Genomic DNA, 26,515 nt, shown 5'->3' on the forward strand with positions numbered 1-26,515 from the left:
TGTAAGTTTCTCCTCGAAAAGTCTCTACACAGGCGTCACTGGAACTGATTTCTTGGGGCTACGCGTAAAAGACTCTAACTCGTTCAACACGTTTTTCAGTCACTCTTGATCGTTCCATGCTCCTCCCCTTTCATCTACATCTATATCCATACCCTGCAAACCACTGTGAAGTGCATGGCAGACGGTACTTCCCATTGCACCATTATTAGGATTTAATCCTGATCCATTCACGTACGGAGCGCGGGAAGAATGATTGTTTGAATGCCTATATGCGTGCTGTAATTATTCCAATATTTTCCTCACTATGATGAGAATTAGGACACCACAACACCCAGTCCCTGAGCGGAGAAAATCTCCGACCCAGCCGGGAATCGAACCCGGGCCCTTAGGATTGACATTCTGTCGCGCTGACCACTCAGCTACCGGGGGCGGAGTGAATCACTGACATTACAGTCACAGAATACTACGTTCTTTTCGTTTTGTGAAGTGCACAGTTTTACATTTTTGAACATTTAAAGCACGTTGCCCAGCTTTGCACCACTTTGAAGTAATATCAAGTTCTGACTGTATATTTATACAGTTTCTTTCAGGTAGTTCTTCGTTATAGATAACTGCATCGTCTGGAAAAAGCTTGAAGTTACTATTAATTTTGTCTGCAAGGCCATTTACATGCAACAAGAACAGCAAGGGTTCTAAGACACTTTCCTGGGGAACACCCGAAGTTGCTTCTACCATGGTATGCACAAATCCTGAGCTTACTATTAATATTGTCTGCAAGGTAATTTATATGCAACATGAACAGCAAGGGTCCTAACACACTTCGCTGGGACACACCCGAAGTTACTTCTATATCTGAGGATTCTCCATTCAAGATAACATGCTGCGCCTTCCCTATCAAAAAGTTCTCAAACCAGTCAAAATTTTCACTTGATGCCTCAGATGATCGTACTCTTGACAATAAGCGTACTGAGTCAAATGCTTTTCGGGAATCGAGAAATACTGCTTCCACCTGATTGCGTTCATCCAAAGCTTTCAGTATGCCAAGTGAGAAAAATACGAGTTGCGTTTCACGTGATCGATGTTTTCGGAATACATGGTGGTTGGGATGGAGGAGGTCATTCTGTTCGAGATGCTTAGTACCTGCGCACAGATTTTAAAAACAAAACTGTCTGAGTTGCTCTTTCATTTGATGTATTATTTAAAATTAAGTTCAATGTACAGGGTGATTCAAAAATGACCGGTATATTTGAAACGGCAATACAAACTAAACGAGCAGCGATAGAAATACACCGTTTGTTGCAATATGCTTGGGACAACAGTACATTTTCAGGCAGACAAACTTTTGAAATTACAGTAGTTACAATTGTCAACACAGATGGCACTGCGGTCTGGGAAATTCTATAGTACGATATTTTCCACATATCCATCATGCGTAGCAATAATATGGCGTAGTCTCTCAATGAAATTACCCGAAACCTTTGACAACGTGTCTGGTGGAATGGCTTCACATGCAGATGAGATGTACTGCTTCAGCTGTTCAATTGTTTCTGGATTCTGGCGGTACATCTGGTGTTTCAAGTGTCCCCACAGAAAGAAGTCACAGGGGTTCATGTCTGGCGAATAGGGAGGCCAATCCACGCCGGCTCCTGTATGTTTCGGATAGCCCAAAGCAATCACACGATCATCGAAATATTCATTCAGGAAATTAAAGACGTCGGCCGTGCGATGTGGCCGGGCACCATCTTGCATAAACCACGAGGTGTTCGCAGTGTCGTCTAAGACAGTTTGTACCGCCACAAATTCACGAAGAATGTCCAGATAGCGTGATGCAGTAATCGTTTTGGATCTGAAGAATGGGCCAATGATTCCTTTGGAAAAAATGGCAGCCCAGACCAGTACTTTTTGAGAATGCAGGGACAATCGGACTGCAACATGGGGCTTTTCGGTTTCCCATATGCGCCAGTTCTGTTTATTGACGAAGCCGTCCAGATAAAAATAAGCTTCGTCAGTAAACCAAATGCTGCCCACATGCATATCGCCGTCATCAATCCTGTGCACTATATCGTTAGCGAATGTCTCTCGTGCAGCAATGGTAGCGGCGCTGAGGGGTTGCCGCGTTTGAATTTTGTATGAATAGAGGTGTAAACTCTGGCGCATGAGACGATACGTGGACGTTGGCGTCATTTGGACCGCAGCTGCAACACGGCGAACGGAAACCCGAGGCCGCTGTTGGATCACCTGCTGCACTAGCTGCGCGTTGCCCTCTGTGGTTGCCGTACGCGGTCGCCCTACCTTTCCAGCACGTTCATCCGTCACGTTCCCTGTCCGTTGAAATTTTTCATAGAGATCCTTTATTGTATCGCATTTCGGTCCTTTGGTTACATTAAACCTCCGTTGAAAACTTCGTCTTGTTGCAACAACACTGTGTTCTAGGCGGTGGAATTCCAACACCAGAAAAATCCTCTGTTCTAAGGAATAAACCATGTTGTCCACAGCACACTTGCACGTTGTGAACAGCACACGCTTACAGCAGAAAGACGACGTACAGATGGCGCACCCACAGACTGCGTTGTGTTCTATATCTTTCACATCACTTGCAGCGCCATCTGTTGTTGATAATTGTAACTAGTGTAATTTCGAAAGTTTGTCCGCCTGAAAATGTACTGTTGTCCCAAGCATATTGCAACAAACGGTGTATTTCTATCGCTGCTCGCTTAGTTTTTATTGTCGTTTCAAATATACCGGTCATTTTTGAAACACCCTGTAGTAAATGCTAAAAACCTTAAAACACGTATATTCATTTTGGAACGCCCTATGTAACAGCTTTAATTTGTGTGTACGGGGTGGAGGGGGGGAGGGGCGTCATGATACCTGCGAACACCCCTCCCCCCCTTCCCTCTGTCCCGGATCCACGCCTGCCGTACAAGCGAGGTAATGGGTGTGCCCGTGGCGCGGCAACCTTGCCAGCTTTATGAGACCGCATTAATGGAGAGGCGTGAGATGACGAGCCTGTCAGAAGAAAGCGCTGGGAAGAGCGACTCGCCGGAGCACAGCTCTGCTCGGCTCGCGCTTTTGTGGAGGCGTCGCGGGAAAGTGTGGAGAGGATCGCGTGCCCGTGAGAACCGCTGCAGCTACCCCGGCCGCGCTCCAGTTGCGGTGCCCGGCGGAGACGAAGCAGCCATCGGCGGCGGGTTTCGCGGCACAATGGCCCCTGCCGCAGTCTCTCTCTCCGGTTTTCAGGGACAAGTCTACACTGCCGGGCGCCGAAGGTAACCCTAGCAACACCAACAAACTTTTTTAAATTTACTAGCTTTCGGGACGTGCCCCTACAACCATCTGAATTGTAGAATGTCAATTATGACGATATGAATCCGAGGGCAATACAACACCCAGTCGGAAAATCTCCGACCTGATCGGGAATCGAACCCGGCCAAATGGAACGAGCATATGAGGACTGGCATCCGAACGAGGTCGTACTGAAGGATGACATCGATCAGTTAAGAGGCGATCTACTAGATTTGTTACCGGTAGGTTCGAACAACGCGGAAGTGTTACGGAAGTTCAGAATGGTTAAAATGGTTCTGAGTACTATGAGACTTAACTTCAGAGGTCATTAGTCCCCTAGAACTTAGAACTACTCAAACCTAACTAACCTAAGGACATCACATACATCCATGCCCGAGGCAGGATTCGAACCTGCGGCCGCAGCGGTCGCGCCGTTGCAAATTGTAGCGCCTAGAACCGCTCGGTCACTCCTGCTGGCTGTTACGGAAGTGCTCCGGGTACTCAAATGGAAATGCCTGTAGCTAAGACGACTTTCTTTTCGAGGAGCGCCATTGAAAAATTTAGATAATCGGAGTCAGAAGCTGATGGCAGAACGATCCTACTTCCGCCAACATACATAACGCGTGAGGACCACAACGATAACATACGCGAAATTAGGTTCAAATGGCTCTGAGCACTATGGGACTTAACATCTGAGGTCGTCAATCCCCTAGAACTTAGAAGTACTTAAACGTAACTAACCTAAGGACATCACACATATCCATGTCCGAGGCAGGATTCGAACCTGCGACCGTAGCGGCAGCGCGGTTCCAGACTGAAGCGCCTAGAACCGCTCGGCCATTGCGGCCAGCTGAGAAATTAGGGTCATACGCTGGTATATAGACAGTCGTTTTTTCGTCGCTCTGTTTGCCAGTGTAACAAGACAGGAAATGACAAGTAGTGGTATAGGGTACCCTCCGTCATGCACCTACGGTGGCTTGCGGAGTGTGTATGTATATGTATAGCACCTCGTCCCAGATACATCTCACGAAACGAACACAACGAGAAAATCAGGGAAATTGTATGTCATACGGACCTTCTTGTTCCAAAACGCAATTCGTGAACAGTACAGATAGTGCGGGATGGGGAGGAGAAGATAGTGGTACCAGAAGTACGCTCCTCAACATAGTGCCAAAAAAGGTCTGAGCACTATGGGACTTAACATCTATGGTCATCAGTCCCCTAGAACTTAGAACTACTTAAACCTAACTAACCTAACGACATCACACAACACCCAGCCATCACGAGGCAGAGAAAATCCCACACAGTGCAAACTTGGCAGCGGAGTATACAGGGTCTTTTTCCCAATTCCTATTCCCGGCTTCTAGCGGTTGTAGAGGGGACTAAGTAGATAAAGGTTTTATACGGAACTCAAGTTCGAAAATGTAGCGTTTAAACGTAAAATAATAAGTTTGAAGCTCGGATCACTTTCAAGTGTTCCGCTTCGCAGTACGCCCTCAAACTAAGAAGAGCGCCGTCGTCTGTCGCTGTTGTTATTATATCATTACACACCATTTTCGTAAAACTAGTGCAAGGGATGGGAGAAACTGGTATGAGGGTAATCCCAAAAGTAAGGTCTATTTTTTTATAAGTACGGAACTCTGTTTGTGTGGCAGTTGGTCACACTGTTATAAAGAGTGCTTCACGCACTGTGTCTAAACATGCGCACGCCGAGCTGAGGCGCTCAGTCTTGGCTTGGCAGCCGTTGAGAATGGAGCTCCCGTTGGATGTTACCGCCAAATGTTAACTGCGCGCAGTTATTCCGGCTTCTAGCGGTTGTAGAGGGGACTAAGTAGATAAAGGTTTTATACGGAACTCAAGTTCGAAAATGTAGCGTTTAAACGTAAAATAATAAGTTTGAAGCTCGGATCACTTTCAAGTGTTCCGCTTCGCAGTACGCCCTCAAACTAAGAAGAGCGCCGTCGTCTGTCGCTGTTGTTATTATATCATTACACACCATTTTCGTAAAACTAGTGCAAGGGATGGGAGAAACTGGTATGAGGGTAATCCCAAAAGTAAGGTCTATTTTTTTATAAGTACGGAACTCTGTTTGTGTGGCAGTTGGTCACACTGTTATAAAGAGTGCTTCACGCACTGTGTCTAAACATGCGCACGCCGAGCTGAGGCGCTCAGTCTTGGCTTGGCAGCCGTTGAGAATGGAGCTCCCGTTGGATGTTACCGCCAAATGTTAACTGCGCGCAGTTATTCGGTTTTTTAAAGCAAAGGGCACTGCGCCGGTTGAAATCCATCGCCAATTGACGGAAGTGTATGGTGAGTCGTGTATGGATATCAAAAATGTTCGTAAGTGGTGTACAGAGTTTGCAGCTGGTCGGACCGAAATTCACGACGAACACATGAGCGGGATACCGTCAATTTCTGAGGAGACAGTGTTGAAGGTTGAGCAAAGCACGCATGAAGATCGGCGGATCACCCTCGTGATCTCTGCACGTTGGTTCCCGAGATTTCCCGAAGCACCGCTCACAGAATAGTAACTGAAACATTGAACTACCGGAAGGTGCGCGCAAGATGGGTTCCACGCACGCTGACCGAGGACCACATGAGGCAACAAGTTGATGTTTGCCGCGCATTTCTTCATCGCCTTGCCGCCGAACGGGCCAACTTTCTGGACTCAATTATTATTGGTGACGAAACATGGGCATACCACGTCACACCTGAGACCAAGCAATCACGCCAGTGGCGGCATCCTTCTTCGCCAAAGTCGCGGAAATTCAAACAAACAGTGTCTGCCGCTAAAGTAAAAAAAAAAAAAAAAAAAAAAAAAAAAAAAAAAAAAAAAAAAAAATGGTTCAAATGGCTCTGAGCACTATGGGACTTAACATCTGTGGTCATCAGTCTCCTAGAACTTAGAACTACTTAAACCTAACTAACCTAACGACATCACACACATCCATGCCCGAGGCAGGATTCGAACCTGCGACCGTAGCAGTCGCGCGGTTCCAGACTGAAGCGCTTAGAACCGCTCGGCCACACCGGCCGGCAATGCACCAACAGAAATGTCGAAAAATAGCTAAATGCTCAACCTGTAAACGGATGTAAACCATTGCAGAAATAAACAGGTCTATGTACTTATAAAAAAATAGGAGACCTTACTTTTGGGATTACACCCGTATGTTCGCAGCTTGTAGGAAAGACAGTGGTACTCCACGGACGCGCTGTGCACCTGACCTTTGAAGAAGACGTTATTCGTCACGCAGAAGAGAAACTGACGACGACTATATCGAAATATTGCCCATGACATGGGCTCTTACAGACCGAACAGGTCGGATCTCTTTGTCTCCGCTGTGTGTGTACCGTGAAGCTGTATGTATGAATGTGATGCGACCTTCAAATTTTTATTGTACCCAAACGGTACATGTCTCGACACGGGTTTCGTATTAAAACTTTATCTACTACATCCCCTCTACAACCTATAGGATTGTTTAATAGAAATTGTGGAACATCCTGTACGTGTAGAATAGTGTTAAGAAGCACTTAAGCCAACTTCCGTGCAGCTGTAGAAAAACTGGATTTACGAAAGAGAGCGGACGCAAAGACAGTGCTAAAGGTGCCAGGAGAAGGTCTGGAGTTGTGTGTGTGTGTGTGTGTTGTGACACAGGATGAAGCCAGAGGACTGAGGGAAGGCGAGGAATCCGGTGGAGCTCGCGGGCCCCACATACATTCCTGTGAGTGTGAGCGCGTCCTTGACCGGGCGGCAGGCAAAACAAGGCGACGCCCACCTCTCCGGTCCGGATACAGCTCGTTTTCCTGACCTCACGTACGGCCGCCGTCGGCGTCACCGCAACCGCTCGCGCTTCACCTCTCAAACTGCCTTCCACCAGGCACTCTCCATGTGGCCAGTAGACCTTCGACAGCCTACTTTACACTGACTTCACAGTAGTCCAGTTATTACACTGTCGAGTCATATCAATGTGACCACTAGTTAAAAACCTGAGTAACTACCTTTTGCAGCGTGGACGGCTATAAGACGTGCAGGAAAACAATCAGTGAGGTTCTGAAACGTGCCGACAGCAGCCATGCCGACTCCTGGCTCGTGGCCAACTGCTCTAGGTTCCTCGTTTAACGATCCATGGCCCGAACAGTTCGTGTGGAAAAATTGGAAATTTTTTGGTAAGTCCCTACGGGACCGAACTGCTAAGGCCGTCAGTCCCTAGGCTAACACACTACTTAATCTAACTTAGGCTAAGGACAACACACGCACCAATGCTCGAGGGAGGACTCCAACCTCCGACGGGGATAGCCACGCGAACCGTGGCAAAGCACCTTAGACCGCACCGCTACCCTGCGCGGCGATCCATGTGGTCCAACACAGTGGTTAAATGCGGGAAGTTAGGTGAAATGGGATTTATGGTAAACACATCCTGCTGCTCTAAACCTCGCACGTATACTGCGAGCTGTGTCACACGATGCATTCTCCTACCGGTAAATGGCAACATGCAGAGGAAAAACAAATTGCATGGAGGGATGGGCATGGTCCCGAAGGACAGATGCATACTTGTGTTGTCCCAGTGTGATTTCCATAACGACGAAATCACCCAAAGCATGCTTCAAAAACATTCCCCAGACCGTAACGCTCCCTCCTCCGGCCTGGACCCTTCCGGCGATTGTTGGACGGTGTTTGCTTTCACAAGTTCACGCTGCACGCAGCATAAAACGTGATTCAACGAAAAGGCCACGTGTGGCCACTCAGTGGGCGTCTAGTTGCGATACTGGCTTGCAAATGTCAGCCTTCTTCGCCGATGAACGGCAGTGAGGATGGGTGCATGAAACAGACGCCTGCTGCGGTGGCCCATAAGCGGCAACAATCGCTGCACGGTCGTTGAGGAAACACTGTTGGTAGCCTTTGGTTCATCTGGGCGGTCAGTTGCTCAACAGTTGCACGTCTGTTCGCCCATACACATCTCCGCAGCCGTCGTTCACTCCTGTCATCCATGACCCGTGTTGCACCACAGCTGCCTCGACGCCAGTTTCGGATAGCGCCATTTTCCCATGCACGGCATACTTTAATCATGGCGCCACACGAACAGTTTACAAACATAGCTGTTTCGGAAATGCTTCCACGCTTGCCCTTTTGGACGTCGTATAAATCACTCTGTTTCCGTATTATGGCAACGACTGCACTGTTTTCTGCGTCCCCCCGACACTCTTAACATATCCTCCACTGCTAGTGCTGCCTATGCCGTCTGTGAGTGATTACTGAACGTTGACGTCCGACGCAGGCGCTGGTCACATTAACGTGACTGGACCGTCTACAAGCTAATTAGACATAATGCCGTGCCTCGTCGTATATCGCTAACCGCTTTCCTCGAAACTCGAGAGGTCGTGTTATCGAATCTCGGTCGGTCCACGGAATATTTCAATCTGCCTGTACCCTACCTTTTAATCTCAATGATGTAAAGAACAATGCGTTAAAATGTAGGTCCCTATTCAAAGGGAGGATTGCTAGGGTAGATTACAATCATGCAAGTTGCCGAAGTGGCGCCCAATTGAAAAACTTGCACCAGATCGTTGAGCGACCAATACCAATATTAATGTAATATCATACATCCTCTTACAGGAGAACAGTGCGCACTTTGGGGTGCTGCAGGTGGTGTGGAATTGGTACTAGGAGATCATGTTACCCTCCACCGCTGATGTAAGCCATGGCCGTGAGCTGGAATCAGCGTAAAGATGTGTCGACGGGACACAATGGCAGATAGGAGCTGTCGTGTTCGGACGTGCCCGAGGCACGCCTCCAAATGAAGTTGCCCGTTTTTTTGACGTGTCGACGTGGAGTGTCTACAAGGGATGGTTTTCCATTCGCAGCCACATATAATGGCGTGACAATGTCCAATCGCCATCTGTTTCAAACCGGACATAAATTACTGCTGCTATTACATGCAGGTCTATCTCAGTCAGTTTCCGAGCGAACACTGCGAAAGGAACTGCATACAGTCGACACTTGTTCAGTGTAACGGGTGTGTTTCAAAGTAGCGTAGATGAACAAGTGCTCATAGCTCCTAAGGTATGCATTTTAGAACCCACATTTACTTGTGACTGACTGTTCCTGTCATATCCCTAAATACTTGCGGTCCCTCCAGGCAAACCCTGTATTACATTTACATTTCTTTTTAGATGAAACAGGCAACACTTAATGTAAACAACAAAATTTGATTGAATTTTCTCATTATGAGAGTACTGAAGAGCGATCTTTTTTTCATCGTTAAAAACTATTCAAAAGCCAAGATCGCACAAAATATTTTTTGATTGAAGTCAACCGGTTTTAACTGTCTTAGCTGCCATCTTCAGGTCTTAAACATTTTTAGCAAAACAGTTTTATCTACTTGACATCTTGTGCTGCTTCTAATAATTTCTGTCACAGACAGTAAAGGACTTGGAACAAGAATTGAACGGTTCAAATGGTTCAAATGCCTCTGAGCACTATGGACTTAACATGTATGGTCATTAGTCCCCTAGAACTTAGAACTACTTAAACCTAACTAACCGAAGGACATCACACAACACCCAGCCATCACGAGGCAGAGAAAATCCCTGACCCCGCCGGGAATCGAACCCGGGAACCCGGGGGTGCGAAGCGAGAACGCCATCGCACGACCACGAGATGCGGGCATTGAACGGAATGAACAGTGTATTGAAAGGGGAATATAAGATGAACATCAACAAAACCAAACAAAGATAATGAAAAGAATCGATTTAAAGCAGTCGAATGCTGAGGGAATTGGATTAGGAAACTAAAAGTAGTAGCTGAGCTTTGCTGTTTGACAGAAAAATAATTGTTGATGGCCGAAGTAGTGAGAATATAAAATGTAGACTGGCAATGGCGAGAAAAGCGTTTGTGAAGAACATAAATTTGTGAACATCGAATATACACTACTGGCCATTAAAATTGCTACACCAGAAAGAAATGCAGATGATAAACGGGTATTCATTGGACAAATATATTATACTAGAACTGACATGTGATTACAGTTTTACGCAATTTTGGTGCATAGATTCTGTGAAATCAGTACCCAGAACAACCACCTCTGGCCGTAATAACGGCTTTGATACGCCTGGGCACTGTGTCAAACAGAGCTTGGATGGCGTGTACAGGTACAGCTGCCCATGCAGCTACAACACGATACCACAGTTCATCAAGAGTAGTCACTGGTGTATTGTGACGAGCCAGTTGCTCGGCCACTATTGACCAGGCGTTTTCAATTGGTGAGAGATCTGGAGAATGTGTTGGCCAGGGTAGCAGTCGAATATTTTCTGAATCCAGAAAGGCCCGTACAGGACCTGCAACGTGCGGCCGTGCATTATCCTGCTGAAATGTAGGGTTTCGCAGGGATCGAATGAAGGGTAGAGCCACAAGTTGTAACACATCTGAAATGTATCGTCCACTGTTCAAAGTGCCGTCAATGCGAACAAGAGGTGATCGAGACGTGTAACCAATGGTACCCCATACCATCATGCCGGGCGATACGCCAGTATGGTGATGACGAATACACGCTTTCAATTTGCGTTCACCGCGGTGTCGCCAATCACGGATGCGACCATAATGATGCTGTAAACAGAACCTGGATTCATCCGAAAAAATGACGTTTTACCATTCGTGCACCCAGGTTCGTCGTTGAGTACACCATCGCAGGCGCTCCTGTCTTTGAGGCAACGTCAAGGGTAACAACAGCCATGGTCTCCGAGCTGATAGTCCATGCTGCTGCAAACGTCGTCGAACTGTTCGTGCAGGTGGTTGCTGTCTTGCAAACGTCCCCATCTGTTCACTCAGGGATCGAGACGTGGCTGCACGATTCGTTACAGCCATGATGATAAGATGCCTGTCACCTACACTGCTAGTGACACGAGGCCGTTGGGATCCAGCACGGCGTTGCGTATTACCCGCCTGAACCCACCGATTCCCTATTCTGCTAACAGTCATTGGATCTCGACCAACGCGAGCAGCAATGTCGCGATACGATAAATCGCAATCGCGATAGGCTACAATCCGACCTTTATCAAAGTCGGAAACGTGATGGTACGCATTTCTCCTCCTTACACGAGGCATCACAACAACGTTTCACCAGGCATCACCGGTTAACTGCTGTTTGTGTATGAGAAATCGGTTGGAAACTTTCCTCGTGTCGGCACGTTGTAGGTTTCGCCACCGGCACCAACCTTGTGTGAATGCTCTGAAAAGCTAATCATTTGCATATCACAGCATCTTCTTCCTGTCGGTTAAATTTCACGTCTGTAGCACGTCATCTTCGTGGTGTAGAAATTTTAATGGCCAATAGTGTATATTCAAGTGTTAGGAAGTATTTTCTGAAGGTATTTGTCAGGACCGGCGGTATGAATGGAAATTAAACATGAACGACAGTTACGTAAGGAAGTGAAACAAGGACGACAAACAGTTTAGACAAGAAGAGAATGTACGTTTTTGCGCTGTGGCGCTACAGAAGAATGCTGAAATGTAGGTGGGTAGTTAGTGTAACTAATGAGGAGGTACTGAATAGAACTGGGGAGAAAAGAAATATGTGGCATAATTTGACTATATGAAGGGATCGGCTGATGGGACACATTCCGAGTCATCAAAGAATCGGCAATTTAGTACTGCAGGCAAGTGTAAGGGGGAGGGGACAGGAGGGGGAATTGTAGAGGGGGACCAAGAGGTGAATACTGTAAGAGGATTCAGGATGCAGATTGCACCAGTTATGATTAGGCTTGCATAGGAAGAGATGTAGCAAACCAGTCTTCGGACTGAATACCACAATAACAATAACAATAACAACAACAACAACAACTAAATCAAGTTCAGAGTGACACGGCCTGGGGAAGCTGTTTTTCTTTTTTTTTTCTTGTGTGGTGAGCTTAATTGAACACCTAAAATCTTTTTCGAGCGTCGAGGCAGGTAAGTTCGTCTAGGGATTTCGTGTGTCGCAAATGAAGTACCGTTGCCACTGCTGCCCCACCACGCCCAGGGGAAGCCTAGCCACACCACTGCGCGTACTCACAATACGGCACGCCGCGCGGCCGATCTGCCCCTGGTCAATGCGGACACGGTGGGCGGGCAGCACGGCGGCCGGAATACCGATCGCTACCGCAAAACGCCCAGGAGGCGCTCTCGCGCTCTCTCTCTCTAAGCCCTGGCCGTTCAGAGCAGGCATCTGGTCACGCTCCGCAGACACCTTAAATGGTTAAATCGCTCGCCTTCTGTTCTTTCTCAGGAAGACATGTAGATAACGAGCCAAGATTCATGTTTGTAATTCCAGTCTTTGGCATGTATTGAATATTACATAATCTTTTTAAAACAATTTGGGTGGTTAGACAAGGTTCTTTTATTACATTCTGGAAAGACTATTACGAGTGTAACAGCTTGGACTACAGCTCTTCAGTATTACTAATAAGGAAACATCATTAACTTGGTCTCGTATTTTAAAGAGATAAAGCGCACCTGGGACATATCACCGCAGCAATCGATCCCTCGCGCACATTTGGGCCATAATTCTGACTACGGAGAGTTACGACCTTCTGAATGCACAGCTCTTAAACTTCGGTCCGCACGGGGTGTTCGTCAGTCGCTCAGCCCCACTGCAGCCGCCTAATGCTTGGGCGCGGAGTACTGTAGAGTGGAGTGACAATCAGAGGCCTCCTGCGTTCGCGATGTAGGAGGTGAGGCAAAACTAGGGGGGAAGTGCGCACATCTGTCCAACGAATTTTCAAATCTTGTTAGACAACACGTTGTTGTACGCGGAAAATCGTAAGTAGTATTACTATATAATATGTCCACCTCACGCAAATATACATCACATTTTATTGTAACAGCACTCCCGCATTGACATTCTACAACTACATATCTTTCTCAAAATCAAAATTAATAATCCTAAGGAACTGCCTATGTTTTTGTTTATACCAGTTTTCTTCTTGTCCATCTCCTTCTTCTCCCACTCTGTCCATCTTCTCGTCCCCCTTCCCTATCGATCTCCCCCTCACCCCATCTCTCTATCAATCTCCTCCTCCTCCTCCTCCCTGTCCATCTTTCTTCCCTCCTCCCCCTGTATTTCCATCCGCTCCTCCTCTCCTGTTGTTCATCCCTTCCTCCTCCTCCTCCTCCTCCTCCTCCTCCCCCTCCCCCCTGTTGCCCATCTTCTCCTCCTCCTCAACCTCTGTCTGTCCATCTCCTCCTACCCCTTCTCGCTCCATAATATCACCCCTACCACAGTACTAGGTTCCTGATACTTACTCCCACAGTATCTCTTTCCAAATAGTAAGTACTACATGTACCAAATTTTGTTGAAATCGATCCAGGAGTTTAGAAGGGACTTTTTACCAATGGCATTGCCTGCGTGTGCACATGTCGCATATATTTTACATACATTTAACATATTTCACACGTATTTCTATGTATAGTTCACCAGTATCTCTAGTTACTTTCACCCTGCAGTTTCTTTTTCATGCCGCTCAAAGATTATGGGGACATATCTCCCAAACTATGAGTCGGATAATGTACTAATTTTGTACGTACATTCAGTGGCATGTTTGGGTACTGTCTGCGAAATGTGTTACGAATAGAGTCGAAAAAAATACATTAAGAACAGGTTAGGTCCCTAAAAAGTAACAGCTTCCATAGCTAAAGAGCTCTCTCTCTCTCTCTCTCTCTCTCTCTCTCTCTCTCTCTCTCTTTCTCACTCACACACACACACACACACACACACACACACACACACACACACACACACACACACACACACAACATTCAGTAGTGAAGAACTAATAAATAAAAACGTCGTGCTGATTGAAACAAGACATTAAGAACAGGTTAGGTCCCTAAAAAGTAACAGCTACCATAGCTAAAGAGCTCTCTCTCTCTCTCTCTCTCTCTTTCTCACTCACTCACACACACACACACACACACACACACACACACACACACAGAGAGAGAGAGAGAGAGAGAGAGAGAGAGAGAGAGAAAGTAAACAAATTTCAAATTCAGCGTCAAACTCACTTGAGAACAAGTGGACACCGACTGGGTTCGTACACACAACAACGATTACCGTGGTTTGGTGCAGTGAAAAAGTTTTCGATACAACTAATATTCCGCAAAATACGTGTAATATTTTTGTGTGGTTCTCAATAATTCACCAGAACACAAAAGGATGGTTGAAATGGCTCTAAGCACTATGGGACTTCACATCTGAGATCATCAGCCCCCTAGACTTAGAACTACTTCAACCTAACTAACCTAAGAAGATCACACACATCCATGCCCGAGGCAGGATTCGAATCTGCGACCGTAGCAGCCGCGTGGTTCCGAACAGAAGCGCTTAGAACCGCTCGACCACAGCGGCCGGCAGAACACAAAAGGAAAAGGATGTACGACAGCAAAACCTAACTAATTGCAAATATGTGCGAGAAATATCTTGACAACAAAATTATATTTAAAAAAAGTGATGTGTTAACTCGCCTACTAAATTCACATTAACAACGCTTGGTTGCAGATGACAAGCTGTCAGTACAGGGTAACGTGCAAATGGTCCTGTAAAACCATATAATGTAAAATAAAGGTAAAAAACAAAACAAAAACTGTCGTTTGGCATGATTTTCGTAGATTAGTTATTTCGCAGATTTGAATACAGAAAACTCACTAATGATGCACATGCCTCGGGCATGGGTGTGTTTGTTGTTCTTAGCATAAGTTAGTTTAAGCAGGGTGTAAGTCTAGGGACCAATGACCTAAGGAGTTTGGTCTCTTAGGAATTCACACATATTCGAACGATGCACATGGGTGCTGAAGCATGTTTAGGTCACAGTATTTTTGCTGAACAGGCGGACCTTGTATCCTATGAGAATACTAGTTCCGTGCTTGAGCCCATTCGACCACCACGAACGGCGAGGTGTTGAACAAAGTGAGATACCAGTCAGCGCGTCAGAGTAGCAACTTTTGAGTACACAACACGGACTTCAAATGGGGAGATTATTTTCTTCGTGGGTTTCTGAAAGGAGTCCTCCGTCCGAATACCATAGTCTCCGTTCTCGCTATCCCAGACACCCGTGTGAGGGATATTTCAGTCATTGGAGAGACGGTAAACGGAGGTTTCCACTGGGACACCAAGGCTGAAGCGCGCGGTCCACAACACGACACAGCTGCTGGGGAGGCGGGAGCGGCGCAGCTGACCTCCGCCTCCGGGTGCGCGCGCGCTGGATCACGCTTTTGTTTCGCAACTCCACCTGTTGCGCGCCGCGTTTTCTCCTCTGCGCGGGAATGCTCCGTCCGGCTGCCGCACCTGACCTTCCGACGACCTCACCCCCCCCCCCCCCCCCCCACACGCACGGCAGCAAACACGGCTCACTGTCACGTGTGCTTCCGAGAGTACGGGCATACTCATATTCAATGAGCGCCTGCCGTTTCACTTTCTTTCCCATACCATTCACGACGTACACTCATTACTCACTTTCTCTTTCGTGGTCTGCTTACGGAGTGGCCGTAATCGTTCACTTTATTTGGGAACTGTGTATAAATTAAGCCGATAACTGTTACGACGGCGCTATCCAAAGGTAGCCAGGCCTAATCGTTGTTACTGAAAGAACCATTTTGGAACAGAAATATAAACAAGCAGACTTTGCTTAGCTATTTTCTTTTTTACACGGAAGTCTGCACTTTAATCTACTTTTCTCCATAATTCGCACAGCCGGCCGCTGTGGCCGAGCAGTTCTGGGTGTTTCAGTCCGGAACCGCGCTGCTGCTACGGTCACAGGTAAGAATTCTGCCTCGGGCATGGATGTGTGTGATGTCCTTAGGTTAGTTAGGTTTAAGTAGTTCTAAGTCTAGGGGACTGATGACCTCAGATGTTAAGTCCCATAGTGCTCAGAGCCATTTGAACCATTTTGAACCATGATTCGCACCAATATTAGGACACTCTTCGTGCCGTGTAACCAGCTGTTTAATACCATCCTCGTAGAAATGTGTAGCCTGAGCATAATTTTCGACAATTTAAACGTTCTGGAACAACTGCACAAAGCACACTCCTTGATACTTGAGAGCAATGGGATGGTACGGAAACGGGTGAGAGGATTTAAAGATGGCTGTTCGAATATGCATGTTGAAGACTAAAGTGGTCGACCTTCAGTCATTTATGACGATCTGGCGCAAAAAGTAGATGAAAAAGTGAGAGAGAACAGATGATTTACGAGTTCGACGTTATGAGTTTTCTCAAGGGTGCTTTACGCAATAAACACACAACTTTTAAATTTCCAGAAGTTATGCTAGGCGGCGGACTTCTACGAGAATGGTATTATAAGCTGCTTGCACGATACGATAACTGCATTAATATTGTTGGGAATTATGCAGAAAAGTATATTAAAGTACAGGTTTCATGTAAAAATAAAATTGCTACGAAAAGTCTACTAGTTATATTTTTAAATCAATACGGTGCTTACTTAAGAAAACACGCCTCGGAAAAAACAATGTCAAGACGAAAATTCCACAGGGGCAGCGATCATAGTGGCACTTAAAATGTCAGAACTAGATCGCTGTTTATACACGTTTGGTCTAACGCCGTCGTCATAATATGAAATAAGGATCAAATTACCGTGAGGGGCACATACTTAATCAATATCATTACATATAAGGAAGCTTATACGTATCATGTGCTAGCGAAATGTAAGTTTTGATACATAATCATTTAAAATGAGCAATCAGTAAATGAAAGCGGTTATCAATAGGTATCAGCAATCTTGCAGGTATATTTTTACAGAATTTAAAACTTTTACGCTTTCAGGTAAATGTGAGAGCGTGTGTGTGGAGGGGGGGGGGGGAGGGGGGGGGGGCGGCGCCATTCTACGCGCGCGCACGCTCGGGGAACTGTGGAAGATTTTAGAACATGTACTCCATGACTCTTCAAAAGTGAACTACATGCATCATTGACCAACGTATCATAATATGAATGAAAATTACTATTTTTTGTATTATTATTGTTGTTGTTATTGTCGTCACTAGCATTTAGCAATGGCGCGACGTGGATTTGACACAGTATACTATACCCATTGCCTTAATTTTGGCAGTTATTATATTGTGATCAAGTTATGAGCCTCAGTGTGATTTACTTTTGCAGGCATCTAAAGTAAGCGTTCAGTGAAACGAATTAATTGAATCTTTAACTCCTTAACTCGCCATGCAGACGACTTTGATTGTTTGCAGATGACGCTAGTAATGTCATCAGAAGATCAAAATGAATTGCAAAATGATTTAGAAAAGATATTTGTATGGTGTGAAAATTGGCAATTGAGGCTGAATAGCGAAAAGTGTGAGGTCATCCACATGAGTGCTGAAAGGAATCCGTTATACTTCTGCTACACGATAAATCAGTCAATTCTACGGGCTGTAAATTCAACTAAACAACTAGGAATTACAATTACGAACAACTTAAATTGGAAGGAACACGTAGAGCCGGCCGGTGTGGTCGAGCGGTTCTAGGCGCTTCAGTCTAGAACCGCGCGACCGCTACTGTCGCAGGTTCGAATCCTGCCTCGGGCATAGATGTGTGTGGTGTCCTTAGGTTAGTTAGGTTAAAGTAGTTCTAAGTTCTAGGGGACTGAAAACCTCAGCTGTTAAGTCCCATAGTGCTCAGAGCCATTTTGAACACCTAGAAAATGTTGTGGGGAAGGCCAACCAAAGACTGCATATTATTGGTAAAACCCTTAGAAGATGCAACAGATCTACTAAAGAGATTGCGTACACTAATAGTCGTCCGCCCTTTTTTAGAATACTGCTGCGTGGTGTGGGATCCTTACTAGATAGGATTGACGAAGTACACCGAAAAAGTTTAAAGAAGAGCAAACGTTTTGTACTATCGCGAAATAGAGGAGAGGGTGTCACTGAAATGATACAGGATTTGGGGTGGACACCATTAAAACAAAGGTGTTTTTCGTTGTGGCGGAATCTTCTCACGAAGTTTCAGTCACTAGCTTTCTCCTCCGTATGCGAAAATATTTTATTGATACCGATGTACATAGGGAGAAACGATCACCATGATAAAATAAGGAAAATCATAGCTCGCACCGCAAGGCACAAGTGTGTGTTTTTTCCGCGTGCTCTACGAGATTGGAATAATAGAGGATTATTGTGAAGGTGGTTCGATGAACCCTCTGCCAGGCACTTAAATGTGACTTGCAGCGTATCCATGTAGATGTTGATATCCATTGTATTACCGGAACAAATTTGCACCGCCAATATTTGGCACGCGAGAGGTGATGTGGCGGTAGTGGTGGTGTTTTACTTATCGCCGAACCGTGCGCCAGTTGGAACTTTCCTCAACTCCATGTGGTCTAAAAAAAAGAGCGACCTACGCCGCTCTGCTATGCACGCGCTCTAGTCTACGCCTTCGCGATGCACGCGATCCCGTTACGCGACGTAATTGCACCACCGTGGGCGGACGAACTGTTACCCGGCGGGCCCTGATCAAGTCCGCGCGCCGCTGTATGAGAGGAACGGTAGCTCCTAGGTGGCAAGCGAGGATCGAAAGCCTCGCTTTGCCTCGCACTTAATTCTCACTCTCAAATATCTTGTCAAGGTGTTTTTATTTACGACCAGCACACCCTCCCGCAACGAGGAGGAGGCAAAGGCACATTCTCAGGCAGCCCAGGGGAGTATTCCGCAGGACAACCAGGTACGTTCCTCCGTCAAGGCCTTGTGGAATATTAAACGGTCCAAGTTTGTAGTGGCCAAGGATCGCTACCCATGCAGGTGAAGTCAATTCCAGTAACGGTTGCTTCGTCGATAAAGAGGACTGATGGCAGAAATCCCATAATTGTGATGGACTGGTGCAAAAACCATCAACAAAATCCTTACCGTAGAGGCAAATCCGCTGCTGATAATCCTTGCATTCGTTATCAGTGATAGGGAAAGTAGCGGTTGTCAAGCAAGATACACATAATCGTACTGGTGGGCCACCTGCCTGGAGCTTGTACTAGGGTTCATCTCAATTTCCAGTAGAATCCGGTCCTCCAAATATGATGTATGCACAGTCCGCTGCCTCCCTGCACGTTCGTCTGTTTGAAAGGACCCATGATCAAACAAACGCCTAAAAAGGACTTGAAATGTTATGTGATGTGGATGGTGGCTGTGTGGGTACTGGTTTTGGTATGGCCGTGCTGCCTCTCAGCCGTTTCCATCTGCTTGGCCGTAAACAGACACAAGCTCGGCTTCCTTCGGACATGAGTACCGGACCATTATGCTGCTTACAGTACGCTTCCTCAACTGCATAGCCTACAACACACGGCACGCGGTTAGAGGAACAACTTTCATTCATCAACCCCATCTATCGTAGCAACGGCGCATTTCCTGACACATGATCATACAACCTTTTCTTTCTCCATTTACAGTCAGGCATCCGTCTCTGCAGTTTGTCGTTTTACTATTGTTCACCCGGGTATAGAGGGCCATTGTTTTCATCTGCAGTCACGAGCGTTACGCAGCTGAAAGCAGATAACAGCACACCGCAATGAAAGTAATGTACAATATTTGACACCTAATAATCGTTCCTTTGTGTACGTAAATACCATTCAGCCAAAAATTCATATGACCAACACACGAGGTTATATGTAACAACTTTTCAGAAAGAAAATAAAAAAAACGCAATAAAGATAGCAAATAAAGTGCTCAAACATGTTTGGGTAATAGCAAAACAACGTGTCTTATTTTTCTTAGCAAAAATTGGTTCAAATGGCTCTGAGCACTATGGGACTTAACATCTGAGGTCATCAGTCCCCTAGAACTTAGAACTACTTAAACCTAACTAACCTAAGGACATCACACACATCCATGCCCGAGGCAGGATTCGAACCTGCGACCGTAGCAGTTGCGCGGTTCCGGACACAACGCCTTAACCGCGAGACCACCGCGGCCGGCTTTTCTTAGCAAGCAGGGAAAACACGAAGAGGTACAAAATCCAAAAGTATTCATTCTCCGAACCAACTGTAAACAGTCTTTTCTGAAGACTTATTATCAACAACTGGACGAATCGTTTCGAGGCCGTGTTTTTCAATTAAACCTTTATGAACATCGTTAAAAATGTAGTCCAATAAAAGCCTACAGGCGAAATTTCTATTTTTTCATAATGCTGCTTCTTTAGACGCCCACCGTAAGCAAACTATTCGACCAGTTTCTGAGTTGGCATTGTTTTAATAATGATAACAGGAAATTTATGAAATAAGAGTAGTGTCACATTCGAACAGCGGCATATAGTGGACATCTATAAAATTCTTCATACCTGTAAGACCCTATTCTAACGCAACGCTGCCACGAGTTAACAAAACCACTTGCTTGAACTGAATCTTGGTACACTCTATCTTGGAAGAAGTATCTGCCGATCAACTAACACCACAACACAGATGTCACTGTAAAAATCACGCACCTACGCTAAAATAAAATGTTCTACTACAAAACTGCAAATTTTCAGCAACACACCGTGCCTTTGTTCCACTGGACCCACCTCCTCCCCTCCACATGGGTTCACAATCGCCGGCCGCAGTGGTCTCGCGGTTCTAGGCGCGCAGTCCGGAACCGTGTGACTGCTACGGTCGCAGGTTCGAATCCTGCCTCGGGCATGGATGTGTGTGATGTTCTTAGGTTAGTTAGGTTTAAGTAGTTCTAGTTCTAGGGGACTGATAACCACAGCTGTTAAGTCCCACAGTGCTCACAGCCATTTGAACCATTTTTTTGTGTGTTCGCAATCGACTCTTCGGTTTCACAAGTTCGGAGGAACTCAGGATATTGGGGAGGAATTCTGCCTTATGCAACACATCTTTTTAGTTTTGTTTTCACTCAGACATTTTTCAGCACTTGATGTGCCATCTTAAGAGGGTTTGTTTATTTTCCTTCTGAAAAATTGTTACATACTAACCTTTAAAGAAACTTTCGGTACAAAATGTTTACGCTTGTAAAATGAGCGATTATTGTCAAATGTTTTTACATTGATTTGCATAAAGTACAGAGCTGAGACATTCTGTGTTGTTTATTTACGAGATATCTAAAGTTTCTCGTTTTATAGTACATTTGGAAATACAATAGATGTATGCTTTGTTTACATACGCTACATGGAGCTGTTGGATATTTATGCTAGTAGCTCTAGGTTTACTACGCAGTCTACAACTTGCCATCTGCAAACAGCAAAACGTTATTTTATTTTTCTATTTATTATATACTTTGTAGCGTTGCTCTTGGGGGTAGAAAAGAAAAATAATGGTTATTTTATATTTTTTGAAAAATGCCGAAAAAGTGAATATTTTGGTTGGCCACTTGGCAACAGAATCACCGATTGATTACACTATTATAATAACATACGCTGAGCATTAAATACCTCAATAAGAGCAGCAGATTGATTTATTTGGGATCGTTCGAAAGAAACATTATCATTTCTGTGCATTTCTATAGTCGCGATGTAGTCATACCCGGAAAAACACTAAGGGACCAGATTTATAGACTTTAAAAGAAATGCAACACTACATAATTTAAAAAAAAGAGTTGGTTCAGAAATAATAGGAAAACGATAATGTTCCTCCTGCCTCATGATGCGTTCGGCCCATCAGCGTGATCGTAATTTCTGGTTATGAACTAACACAAAATAATTATCTTTCAAGTAAATGAGGAGATGGAAATCATCAAGGTTGATTTACTAAAATATGCACACTTATCTTTAACACACGTTTTTTTAATGCTACGCACCTTTTCATATTAGATTACAATAGATGACCACTGTGGTTAAATACTTTATACATAACAGTCAAAACGTCCTCATGATGCTGTCTGTTCGTAATCAGTAACAATAAACTACATGTTTTCTGATTGGAAAAATAACAATTATTTATTGAATATTTTCACATAAAATATAAAATATCGATGCGGAACGCAGCAAGTCCCGCGTCCGCCTTTCATGGAATACAAACAGTAAAAGGTGAGGCGCCCAATGTCTCATTTGTCTTGAAACAACAGAATTCTTTTTTTATATCACTTATCGATACATGTACATAGAGATTTACAGGCACCGCGCAAGAACGGCAAAGATAAAGAATAATAGATTCTGTCGCTGCTATGCGTTCATTTCTTTTACTTTACAATTGTTCGATAACTTTAGGCCATCAGGCGTTTACTATTGAGCGTATATTAATGTTTCTGTGGCGAAAATTACTAATATTACAACTTCCAACGGAGAATCTCTATGTATCATGTTGTTTTACCTATAGTTCTTTTTCATGCTGTGGTGTTTTTACTTTTTTGTGTCGAGATAACACGCTTATTTCATTTCGTTTTTGTCAGTACACATTCATTTCATACGATTTCTTGCCAATCAGAAATGGATGTTGGTTGAAAATTTCAAACTGAAACAGCGCTGGGGCTGTTGTCCAGCCTCCTCAACCACTACAATCAACTCTATGGGGGAAATTCTATCGCTAGAAGTAGGTGTTTCTGTTTCCTGTGAGGAAAGCGCGAGCTGTGTGTGGAGACCGTCCCTGTTTCTCCATGTCATCCTCTTGACGAGGAAAGTGTCTTGAAGGCCGCATCTGCAATGCAGATGACAGGGTGTTTCTTTGAGAACCTGCTGGACACGCTAGAAGAGCATAATGCCACAGGCGCAACTCCCACACCTAAAAGTGCACTAGTTCTCAATTAAATCCACGCACCGAGTTAAACACCGTTGGCATGGCACACTGGACGTATTTTTCCGGTTTTTTTCGTCAGCTACATGACGAGATGGTTCTCTGTTTCTAAATTACTTACGCGATGTGTAAACTGTTGTAAAGGGGAAACCTGCGAAGTAGATACTACACGATTCAGTCAAGCGCGTGCAGTCTGTAGCCAACAATGAGGAAAGGGGGCCGGCATTCGTCCTCAATGGCCGAGGAAATTCTAATAAGGCCGGTTAGACCAGTTTTCACCCTGAACTCCTCTTCCACAATTCATCTTCAGAAAAATAATTATGCGACTGCTACGATTTTTCGTTAAGCGACAAATGTAGTAACCTTGACTGTGACGCGCAGGCTCTTAAGCGGCGTGACCTGCGGAAGCTGCAGGGGGGCTAAGACAAAAGTCTCTCTAATGCACAATATTACTTCATTTTGCCAGTAAGGCACATCATCATCTCGCTTCCAGAATGAGATTTTCACTCTGCAGCGGAGTGTGCGCTGATAAGAAACTTCATGGAGACATGGCTTAGCCTCCGCAATATCCATTCTTTCAGGAGTGCTAATTCTGCAAGGTTCGCAAGAGAGCTTCTGTAAAGTTTGGAAGGTAGGAGACGAAGTACTGGCAGAAGTAAAGTTGTGAGGACGGGGCGTGAGTCGTGCTTGGGTAGCTCAGATGGTAGATCACTTGCCCGCGAAAGGCAAAGGTCCCGAGTTCGAGTGTTGATCCGGCACACAGTTTTAATCTGCCAGGAAGTTCCATCATCTCGCTTGTGAGTCAAAGCGAGCGAGGTGGGGAAGCACATAAAAACTGGGCATGTATTCGAGACGATGAAGAGTCGCATCCTCGTTCGGCCATCCACATTCAGGTTTTCCGAGATTTCCCTAAACGGCGCACACAGGGATGCTTCCTTCCAAAGAGTATGACTGGCTTCCTTCTCCAGTTCGAGCTTGAGGAGTGTGGACTGGCCCTAACGATCGCGTCGTCGAAGGGACGTCAAACTCTAATCTGTCTTTCTTCCATTTTTAGTCGTTAATGAATGCTACATTCCTGATATTTGAAAACACTTATGGTTGCATTTATACTCTTTTTTCATACATAAACAACTGATTCTATTGTGAAGGTTTTTTGCTTTGCATTCTTTTTAGACTCTTTGGCACATTTACTGAATTGATTAATATCGCTATATTGCTTCATGTACGAGATCAGCTGTATTACACAATTTCCTCATAATTGCAATGGGTTCCGCATGGTAGAATGTTACCTCCTTATTTCAGCAGCTAGTTAGTAGCCATAAACTTGTTGACGGTCTTCCCAGTACTCCATTCAGTTCCTGAACAACTGCTACGAGCCATGAGGAGGCCATGAGGAATTATTCAGTCAGCAGGCAGCCAGTTCCATCCCTTAAGGTATAAGATATATTTAACAGCAGAGTTTGTGTGATGACTGCAGACTGTTAACGAAGGTACGAACATATGGATTAAGTTCCCAGATTTGTGACTGGCTCCAAGGCTTCTTAAGTAATCGAATCCAGTGCGTTGTCCTGAACGGCGAGTATTCATCAGAGACAGGGGTGTCGTCAGGTGTGCCCCAGGGAAGTGTGATAGGCGCGCTATTATAAAAAAAAAAAAAAAAAACCTCCATCCGAACAGGGCTTGGAAGGCCCAACGGTACCCACCGGCCGCCGTGTCATCCTCTCAGCCCAGGTTCGTCACTGGATGCGTATATAGAGGGGCATGTGGTCAGCACACCGCTCTCCCGGCCGTTGTCAGTTTTCGTGACCGGAGCCGCTGCTTCTGTCAAGTAGCTTTTCAGTTTGCCTCACAAGGGCTGAGTGCACTCCGCTTGCCAACAGGGCTCGGCAGACCGGCCGGTCACCCATCCGAGTGCAAGCCCAGCCCGACAGCGCTTAACTTCGGTGAACTGACGGTAACCGATGTTATCATTGCGGCAAGGCCGTTGGCCACTACTATTTTACATTTATATAAATAATCTGGCCGACAAGGTTGGCAGCCATTTACAGTTGGTTGCTGACGATACCGTACTGCACGGGAAGGTATCGAAGTTGAGTAACTGTAGGGGGATACAATATGACTTAGATGACACTTGTAGTTGGTGTGACGAATGGCAGCTGGCCCTAAACGTAGCAAAATGTAAGTTAATGCGGTTGACTAGGACAAACGAACCCGCACTGTTCGGGTACAGCATTTGCAGTGTGTTGCTTGGCAGAGCGACGTCGACTAAATATCAAGGCGCATCGCTGCAAAGCGATACAAAATGGAACGTGCATGGGAGGATTGTGATAGGAAAGGCGCATGGTCGACTTCGATATACTGGGAGAATTTTGAGAAAGTTTGGTTCAACTGTAAAGCATGCTGCATATACAACGCTAATGCGATCTACTCTTGAGTACTGCTCGAGTGTTTGGGATCCGTACCAGGTCGGATTGAAGGAAGTCATCGAGACAGTTCAAAAGCGGGCTGCTAGAGTTGTTACCAGTAGGTTCGAACAACACGCTGGTGTTACAGGGATGCATCGGGAACTCAAATGGAAATCCCTCGATATGATGCGACGTTGTTTTCGAGGAACACAATTGAGAAAATTTAGAGAACGGGCATTCGAGGTTCAATGGAGAACGATTCTACAGCTGCCAGCATACATAGATACGAAAATCAGATACCAGAAACTAGAGCTCATGCGGGGGGGCATACCTACAGTCGTGTTTCGCTCGCTCTATTTGGAAGACTAGTAATGGTAGAGGGTACCCTTCACCGTGCATCCTACGGTTGTTCAAATGGTTCAAATGGCTCTGAGAATTATGGGACTTAACATCTGAGGTCATACGTCCCCTGGACTTAGGACTACTTAAAGCTAACTAACCTAAGGACTTCACACACATCCATGCCCAAGGCTGGATTCGAACCTGACCGTAGCGGCCGTGCGGTTCCAGATTGAAGCGCCTAGAACCGCTCGGCCACACCGGCCGGCTCCCTACAGTGGCTTATGGAGTATGTGTACAGATGTAGATGAGAGGAAAGAGCCGAGCAGCAGCGGTAAATCCAGAAACCTCTCCGATACGCATCATAGAACGGTTCGCGAGGCACTATTGATGCAGATCCGTTCGTCGAAGGGGACACCCGAGGTCGGTGGCCGACTTGGCGCTAGTCCAGGAGAGCGCTCTCCGCCGCCCTACGTTCTACCCTCCCATCTCTCGTCGATTCCTTCAATGCACATGAAAATGTACGCACAGTTGGATATTTTACCGCTGAAATAAGGCGTGGGATTTGAAACTGTCCTCTGATACGTAACAGACCAATGTAGGAAGTATACTAATCGAGACCATAACTCTTGGTTCTTTAGAGGCCAGTGATCGTCTAATCGTCCAGATACTGATTAACAAGATAATTATAATGCCAGTACCAGTAACTCTACTTTGTGGATAACACAAAATGCAAACGATTATGAAACGTCAACACATCAAAACTATACAATCTGGACAATTGATAGGAACTTCTGAAA

General features: G+C 45.5%; 1 protein-coding gene across 1 annotated transcript in view; it reads right to left on the bottom strand.

The window, feature by feature from the left end:
* Positions 1–1,133: 1,133 nt before the first annotated feature.
* The window catches only part of LOC126278849 (caskin-1-like), a 67,820-nt gene continuing 42,438 nt past the window's right edge, over positions 1,134–26,515 (bottom strand). The window contains exon 3 of the mRNA XM_049979124.1: positions 1,134–1,140. Within this exon, the coding sequence (XP_049835081.1) occupies positions 1,134–1,140 (7 nt within the window). The remainder of the gene's footprint in view (positions 1,141–26,515) is intronic.

The sequence above is a fragment of the Schistocerca gregaria genome, chromosome 6 (genome assembly GCF_023897955.1).
Source record: "Schistocerca gregaria isolate iqSchGreg1 chromosome 6, iqSchGreg1.2, whole genome shotgun sequence".
NCBI classification, from domain to species: domain Eukaryota; kingdom Metazoa; phylum Arthropoda; class Insecta; order Orthoptera; family Acrididae; genus Schistocerca; species Schistocerca gregaria.